We start from the raw sequence: 8,870 nt of genomic DNA on the forward strand, positions 1-8,870 counted from the left end.
GTATATATATATATGTATGTATGTGTGTATATATGTATGTATGTATATGTATGTGTGTGTATATGTATGTATATGTATGTGTATGTATGTGTGTATATGTATGTATGTGTGTATATATATGTGTATATATATGTGTATATGTATGTGTGTGTATATATATGTATATGTATGTATATATATGTATGTATATATATGTATGTATATATATGTATGTATGTGTATATGTATGTATGTATATGTATATGTGTGTATGTATATGTATGTGTATATGTATATATATGTATGTATCAATTTTTTAAAAATATATATTTTTTTTTACCCCTTTTTCTCCCCAATTTCGTGGTATCCAATTAGTAGTTGGTCTTGTCTCATCGCTGTAACTCCCGTACGGACTCGGGAGAGGCGAAGGTCAAGAGCCATGCGTCCCCCGAAACACAACCCTGCCAAGCCACACTGCTTCTTGACACACTGCTCGCTTAACCCAGAAGCCAGCCGCACCAATGTGTCAGAGGAAACACCGTACACCTAGCGACCGTGTCAGTGTGCATACGCCCGGCCAGCCACAGGAATCGCTAGTGCGCGATGGGACAAAGACATCCCTGCTGGCCAAACCCTCCCCTAATGACGCTGGGCCAATTGTGCGCCACCCCATGGGTCTCCCGGTCGCGGCCGGCTGCGACAGAGCCTGGACTCGAACCAGGATCTCTAGTGGCACGAACCAGGATCTCTAGACCACTGCGCCACTCGGGAGGTCGACATACTTTCAATAATTTGTCCAGGTGCAGCACCGTTCTTAAGGTTATTTAGGTATTTTGTGCCACTGTGGCAGTCAAACCTGCCTGATCACGAGAAACAGCACGCTGTCCTCAACTGTGGCTAGTCAGACCTGGAGAGACAGCACACCACCTCACCCAGTCAAGTCTCAACACTGCACTAGTCAAGTCTCACCTCTCAATTTCTTCCCAATTTCGTGATATCCAATTCCAATATTGTCTCATCGCTGCAACTCCCCAACAGGTTCGGGAGAGGTGAAGGTCGAGTCATGAGTCCTCCGAAACATGACCCGCCAAGCTGCGCTTAGCACCCACACGCTTAACCCGGAAGCCAGCCGCACCAATGTGTCGAAGGAATCGCCGTTCAACTGGCCCGCCACAAGGAGTCGCTAGAGCGCGATGAGCCAAGTAAAGCCCCCACCGGCAAAACCCTCCCCTAACCTGGACGACATTGGGCCAATTGTATGCTGCCCTATGGGACTCCCGGTCACGGCCGAACCCCAGGCTGTAGTGACGCCGCAACGCAGAGATGCAGTGCCTTAGACCGCTACGCCACTCGGGAAGCCCAATTTACTGTCATCCTAAACATTTAGCATTTTCACTTGGCTTAAAAGAACATTTGGAAGAAAGTCCTTTTGGAAAATCACCTGAGCTGACCGTTTGTTTAAAAAAAAATTATGTTGTCCCTGAAACCCCCCCCCCCACACACACACACACACCCCCTCCCCCCAATGTGACTAACATTTCCAGAGAAGAAAGGGTCTCTCACAAGGTGTTGGGTCTAACACTGTCACTCCCAAAGGCTCATCTCACCACAGTCATTAACACCTCTGGATGGTGTTCTGGTCTGAGGGCTGTTCTGTTTTCATACCACTGTCCAATTTCGGAAACGGGTGTTTTCTCAACTGCTCTTCGGAAGGCTCAGCCTGTCCCCTCACGTGGCTCTCATCCCGTCTTATTGCTATTCCCATGAGTTTTCCAGGATTTTTATCATGATTCCCTGCATGTTCCCAGCTTACGGGAACTGTAATAGGTACTCTGGCAGAAGAGTGAATGTGTTGTGTAAGTGAAATGAGAACGTTGTGGAATGGATTGACTCACACCTGCTGTTACTAGTTGACAAATAAGAGGAGCGCAGAGGAGGGATGTTGTGATTCCTACAGATATGACATGACACTGTGAGGAATAGGGATGATCTCTCAAAGCACCATGGGCGATTTTTGATTGACCTATATTGTCTTTTTTTTCTCTCTCTATCCCACCTTGCCTCCTTTCTGTATCACACCTGTCTGTTATTTTCTGTCTCCCTCTTTCAGTATGAACCCAGGGGTCCCGGGCGGCCCCTCTACCAGCGGCGGATCTCCTCCAGCTACCCAGACGAGGGATCCCCCGCCAACGCCGCCGCCATGACCCAGCAGCAGCCACAGCCCTGCCCAGGAGACCCCCAGGAGCACCCCCACCAACACCCTCACCCCCACCAACACACTCACCAACACCCCCACGCCCCCTACGGCTACCCCCCGCCCGAGCTGTGGCCCGGCAACGGGGGTGGCCCCGGCCCGTTCCAGAACATTCCATGCAACGGAGCCAGCACACTCGTTCAACACCAACACCGGGATCTCCTAGGTACGCATCAGAAGCACCACAAATGACTTTTTTCTCAAACTGTTATGCTAATTATTCAGCATTGTATTGACTATGTACCTGAGCGTGGTACAGTGCAGATCACTACATTTTTTATATATATAATGGTTTGAGTGTAGCCTACTGCACTCATTGTACTTGGCAGTGCCTGTGTTAACTCTCTAGCAGTGGCAGAATAGTGACAGCTGACACCATGTCCAAACCGGACGCGCAAATTGATTTTTGTCTCCCCCACACCAAATGCGATCATGACACGCAGGTTGAAATATCAAAACAAACTCTCAACCAGAGTCCTCTACTCCGACAATTAATCCATACATAAAACAGTCAACCGAATCGTTTCTAGTCATCTCTCCTCCTCCCAGGCTTCTTTTTCTTCGTTGGACTTTATATGGCGATTGGCAACTAACTTTCATAATAAGGTGCATTACCACAACCGACCTCAGCTCATCTTTCAATCACCCACCATGGGTATATGCTTCTAAAAGCCAATGAGGAGATGGGAGAGGCCGGACTTGCATCGCGTTCTGTGTCACAAATAGAAGCAACTTCTATTTTAAAGCCTGGCCACGCATACGCTCGTTGGAGCGCGTGAGCAGTGTGGGTGCAGTGATTGAATAACATGTATGTGTACATTTATTTTGCAACGCACGCGTCCGGTTTGGGCAGTGTCTGACCCTCAGGTGAGAGCCAGTCGGGTGTTCAATTTCTGACAGTTGTCATCAGGGTTGGACCTGGTGAATACATTTTGAAGGCTGTTGGCCACTGTAAGGTTGACGAATTCGCATGCTGAAGTGGCTGTCATTGTCAATGATTCCAACAATGCAAGCGTGACAAAAACAAAAGTGTCAGTTTCTTTTCTAGGTGCTCATTTGTTCTCCTGACATTGACAAGCAACCCCCAATGTATTGTATATTTTGGAAGTTGAAACTAATCTCTCCAACCATAATTTCTCCTCTTTCCCTTTCTTCTTCCTCCTTCCTACTCTTTTCCCTCCCCCTCATCCTTCTTCCTCACTCTCCCTTCCTCCTCCTCCCTCTCTCCAGTAGCTTCCAAGGCCCTGCGGCAGGCAGCAGAGGAGCAGATGAAGGCTGAAGCAGCAGTAGCTGCGGCCCAGCCTCCCGCCCACTCCCTCCAGCACCTCGGACAGTTCCCCCCTCTCATGCCCAACAGCAAGCAGCAGCCGCAGCAGCAGCAGCAAGCCCCCCCAGAGCCCGGCCAGGGCCCCGGGGGCCCCCAAAACCCTGGAAAACCCCCCACCATGTCCTACGCCAGTGCCCTCCGCGCCCCACCAAAACCCAGAGCTCGTCCCGAACAGGTCAAAAAGCACAGCGACCCACTTTCCCTACTCCAAGAGCTCAGCATAGGAAGTTCAAATGGTAGCAACGGATACTATTCCTATTTTAAATGAGTTTCACCCCTGAGAAATACCCCCTAGAAAAATATTAAATAAAAAAAAAGGTAAAATATAAAGAAGAAAAAAATAAGCTAATAATGGCAATCCTTTTGTGAAAAAGACAAAAAAACAGCTTTTACAAATTTGTTTCTATTCGTTTTTGTTTCCCGCTTTTTGTTTTGTTTTAAACTTTTATTTGTAACAGTCAAATCTTTCTTCTGTTTCACATATCTGACATAAATTTTTTTTTAAAATATGTAAAACTTAAGTATATATAATGGATGCATTACTGGTATATACATACACATGATGTATATATGAATATATACTTATATTATGTACACTTATATATGTATGTAATGCAAAAAAAACTTTTTAAAAATGTACTAAAATGATTCTAAAAACAACATTTGGTTGACCACTTGGCTGCCTGTCTGTTTTCCCTTATTGAAGTTTTTTATGTTGAAGGTTTCTTTGTTTTTTTTTAAAATTTCGTTTTCAAATTTTGTGTGGACTTTGTCTTGATTTTCATCATAGTTGTGTTAACAGGGAAAAAGCTAAGTGGTCAACTAATTTCATATAAAGTATATGGAACATTGTATAGAAGTAGATACATTTTCCTCTAATCTGTACATATAAAGAAAATAAATGACTGAGTTGTATGCAACAGACATGTACCTAAATTCCTGTATCATGTTAGCATTTACATTAGACTTCATTTGGTTTGCTTTTCATCCTCAACCTTAGACATTCTCACCTGAAAATCATCTTCAGTGACAGATTAGTGCAGTAAATGGGATTCTTACATGCATACAAACATGCACATGCAAACACACACCATTCAGAAAAAAAACGATTACTTTATTATACATTTATACAAATGTGTTGGTTTGCACGTAAATTCCTTTTTTCACTGGCCCTCTCCTCTCTTTTTTAAAAGAGAAAAATATAGGATAGATAATGATAAGCATGCAAAGCCACATCAAAGTGAGGTCTACTATTGTTTGATTCCAACTTGGAAAAACTAGTTTCAGAAAGAGCCATGGTATGCTTCCTCTGCCGTTTTTCATCTGAGGCCCAAAGATGGTTGTTCTCCTGTTGGGCGAATGGCTTTCCCTTTAGTCTAGTCGGTTAACCACTGTCTTCGATGTAGGCGTATTGCGTGATAAAAATGATGTGGAGAAACTTGAGACAAACTGCATAAATTGGTGGATGGGTAAAACGTGAGTCATAACTAAGGCTGCTGAGGGAATCTGAAGGTATAGAGAGGGATCGCGGCCAAGTTGGAAAGATTTGTTTCATGTTGAGTGAGATGTTGGGTCTACGTCAATTGTCTCCTTGTTTTTCTTTGACCCACTTCAGAGCTTTATGGTCATTTTAGAAAGTCTGAAGAGAGAGATCCTGTCACAAAATTTCCCAACATTCCCTGGTATTTCTGAAATCCCGGTTGGAGGTTTTCTGGAATCAGCAAGGGAGTAAGCAACTAGGGAATCGTCCTGACTTGGAATTCTTCAACCAGGATTTCTGAAAAACCTGGGAATTTTGGGAACTTTGCAACCATAGACTATTTTTGTGCTTATGTAGGACTTCGGCCCGAAAGAAAACCGGCTGGTTTAGACCAGTGCCATCAGTTACTTTTTGGTTCTGTCCTATCACCTGAGTTGTACTGGTACTGCAATACCACAGTCTTTTTCGCCGATATTCCATGTACTCTGTGTCATCAGCGGACATCACTTTTAGCTACCAACCTCTTGCTCTGATTTAGATAGAGTTACCTCAGTCATCTAAGCAACTGTCTGTTTGCCCTGGCAATTTGCCTGGAAATTAGACAGGAAAAAAGATTCCCCTTTTTTTTTTATTTTGACGTCTCAAAATGTTTCAATTGTTAACAAATAAATGCAATCAGTGTTGGTTATTTTAGCCACAAAAGAGAGATTGTTCACTGTTTGTAGGTCTTTTCTGACATGCATTCCAATCAGTGAGGTATTTTTAGGGTGACACACGTATTTGTGAGTGAAATCTATTTGCATTTTTGTAAAATAATTTGCAAACAACCATCAAGCTGTCCAATCTTTATACATTTGTATTAGTGTGCACACTCAAAAAATGAATTGCCAGTAGCATAAAATTATCATGACAATTATTGACGATTATTATAAAATGCAAATTTGTGACTGATTTTTCTTTTGTGTAATAGCCATAGTTGTCACATTTACTGGAAACCATTTTCTCTCCATCAATCATTTGTGTTGCACCCTTTTCTCCCCCATCAAATATATATTTTTAATTGGTTAATGGTTTGTTTCAGTATATTGTAATAAAAGACCCTTGGATTCTAACTGGTACATTTATGTAACTATTTTGTCATTCTTTTTAATGTATGAGCCCGTCAATCAGAAGTATTTAAAAAATATATATAATGTAGTCAAACATGCTGTCAGCTATTCAGGAAGCAAATCTAGTCGGAATTAAAAACATCTCTTAAACAGTTGAAATGATCATTAAAAACATTTACGGGGACTTCAGTTTATTTAAATGTTTGGTCATTAACTTTCCAAGGTCCAGATTCAAGAGGTTGTGAATTTTAGGTTCATCACAACAAAAAACATACTTGTAAATATGTGTTTTCTAGGTATTTACAAACAAGGCTAAGGGAGCGCCTCAATTTTGTAGAAGCTGTTTAAAAGAGGAGGTATGCCCTTTTTAATTATGCAAATTCACAAAAATGGACATGGACCGTGTTGGCAGTCACAGCATCTTATAGTAATAACTTTTTAAATTAATTTTTATAAGATGGTGTCTGGCTGCTTTTACAAAGTTTATTTGTTGCAGGCATATAAAACATGTTATTTTACTGTAGAATACTTCATTTTAAAATCAATGTTGCAGGAATTAATTGTCCTTGTTTCAGTTTCTTCGCTAAATCAGTTTAAAAAATCTATTTTAATTTCAGGGGTGCTTTGTGGTTCGACAATTATTTTTTCACGTAAGACTACATTCATTCTGTGCATGCCAAGATGACAAGGCTTGTTTATATCCCCGGTTTTATCAAATAGTTTATTGATTTGTGCAACAATAACAATGTCATGTTTTTGTTCTCTCCCTACAAAGTAACATTTTGGTATATTGTTTGATGTGTACAATGACTTGTGACGACATGAACAAAAAAGTATGATATTTTACTAACATGTCAATGAATTATGTAATGCTCATGTAAGAGTTGTTTTTCCTCCAAATTATTTTGCTGGGCGAAAGTTGCTCCCAGACATACGGGGCACATATTATAAGCTTTGAAAATCTTTGCAAAGAATTGGCTCTTAAATTTGAATCAGTTTTCCACAAATTAGTTGTTGGTTAATCTCTAAATTGTGCAATATTTATTCCTCACAATTTCTGCAGTGTCTGACCTGTATTTGTGTAAAATCCAAACCATAAGAGATTGAGCCATTCTGTGTTTGTTCTTAGTAATCTTGTGCAAGAGTAAGTAATAGGTCTGTGCTTGTGTCCGTACCGCGCCTTTTCAGGCCTTCATTATTGCATACTCGCTATCAAAATCTCAATTTTGTGCCGTGTCATGACTCGTGACCTGCCTGACTTTGCATCGAGACAGAAGCTTTTAATTTGTTTGTCGTCAGAGTTTGAATGTCAGCCTCTACCCGGTCGCATATCATCGTGTGTAAGTGGCTTCCGAAAGTTCTTCGCTATGCCTTCATAAAACAACTAAAACAACCCTAACTTGAACAGACGGTTTTGTCTTGGGAGCAGCATTTAGCCCAGCCAGTAGAGAGCACTGTGTTCAGCCTTTGTAAAACCACGTCTCCTGTTGTCATCCATTTTGTCTCCGGTCTCCTCTGTTTCTTCCCCTCCCACAGTAAATCAATGGCACACCTGTTAACTGTTACCCCCCACTGGACCCACACGAGTGGGCTACATAATGATGAATATTTCCCTTTCACTCTTTTCAATTCAATTGGTGGTGGTCGTGATAAAGGATTTAGACTTTGTTTCAAAGGTTTTATTTTCTTTTTTCTTTTTAAAAATTTGTTTCTCTATTAAAGTGTTTTTATTGAATCAGTTACTCCTTGTTTTTATTGCAGAGACGTACTTCAATTGTTGGATTGGATGAGGTAGAGTTTTATAGCTCTGAGTCATTTCCCTGTGTGGAAAGGAAGTGCACACCATGTGGCTCAATGTCTCAAAAGGGACCGAAGGGTTACGCAATTGACTTTACTCTCATTAAATCGCTGGGTGTCTTGTTTGCTATTGAAGATATGACTTGTCATTATCTCACTCAGAAGTGATGTGGCCCCTGAGGAACCCTTAACCCCAACACACTGTATCCGTCTTAGGATCGGTTTATCCTTAGCAGTCTCAACCGTTGCCTCCACAGGTGCATAGGCCCCCTACCCATAACTGCTGCTAGTGGTGAACAGTACCCCAACAGTTTGCACTCAAGGCCCATAGACTTGCATCATTGACATTTGATGTCACTTTTGTTTAGAATCAACGAAGGCAGCTCTGAAGTATTTTTCTCTTTCTGTTTTTGATCCTTTCTCCATCATGCGGTTACTCCCTCTTTTCCCCCTTCTCTGCCACCAAACTAACCCTGGCTGTGAGTTTGGAATCTAAATTAACCCATCAAGGGAGTGTAGACTGAAAAGATCCAGATCAAAAGCCTGGACTCTTTCTGATGTGGCGAAGAACAGGGAGGGTGCTCTTGCTCCTCTTTCATCACCCCCTACACACACAGTGAGGGTACGCTTCCAAAGATTCCTCCTTTCAGCGCCCCCCCGTCATTCCTGCTCATGATCAGCACAGGTTTCCGGCAGGGTTCCCAGCAACAGTAACCATTTCACAAACCCCCCCCCCACCCCAAGAAAGATTTCAGAAATTATTAAATGCCCCCTTTCATGATCCACCCGGGAAATTACCAGTTAACATGGCTTCGCTCTATCGACACTCACTGTCCGAGCCCTGAGTTTTCTAGATATTCCCCTCTATGGCCATGATTCAAGGCTTTATTCTCAAAACAGCTTTGTGTTCATTGGGACACGCAA

The 8,870-nt window shown here is 42.3% G+C and overlaps 1 protein-coding gene across 4 annotated transcripts in view; it reads left to right on the top strand.

The window, feature by feature from the left end:
- Nucleotides 1–7,884, top strand: part of LOC106585679 (probable helicase with zinc finger domain) — a 73,189-nt gene extending 65,305 nt beyond the window's left edge. For 3 of the 4 annotated variants that reach the window (XM_014172153.2, XM_014172162.2, XM_045705958.1), the window contains exons 30-31: nucleotides 2,090–2,399; nucleotides 3,464–7,884. In XM_014172153.2, coding sequence (XP_014027628.2) covers nucleotides 2,090–2,399; nucleotides 3,464–3,828 — 675 coding nt within the window. In that variant the 3' untranslated portion in view covers nucleotides 3,829–7,884. The remainder of the gene's footprint in view (nucleotides 1–2,089; nucleotides 2,400–3,463) is intronic. The other variant, XM_045705950.1, reaches the window with a different exon arrangement.
- The last annotated feature ends 986 nt before the right edge of the window (nucleotides 7,885–8,870 follow it).

The sequence above is a fragment of the Salmo salar genome, chromosome ssa02 (assembly GCF_905237065.1).
Source record: "Salmo salar chromosome ssa02, Ssal_v3.1, whole genome shotgun sequence".
In the NCBI taxonomy this organism is placed as follows: domain Eukaryota; kingdom Metazoa; phylum Chordata; class Actinopteri; order Salmoniformes; family Salmonidae; genus Salmo; species Salmo salar.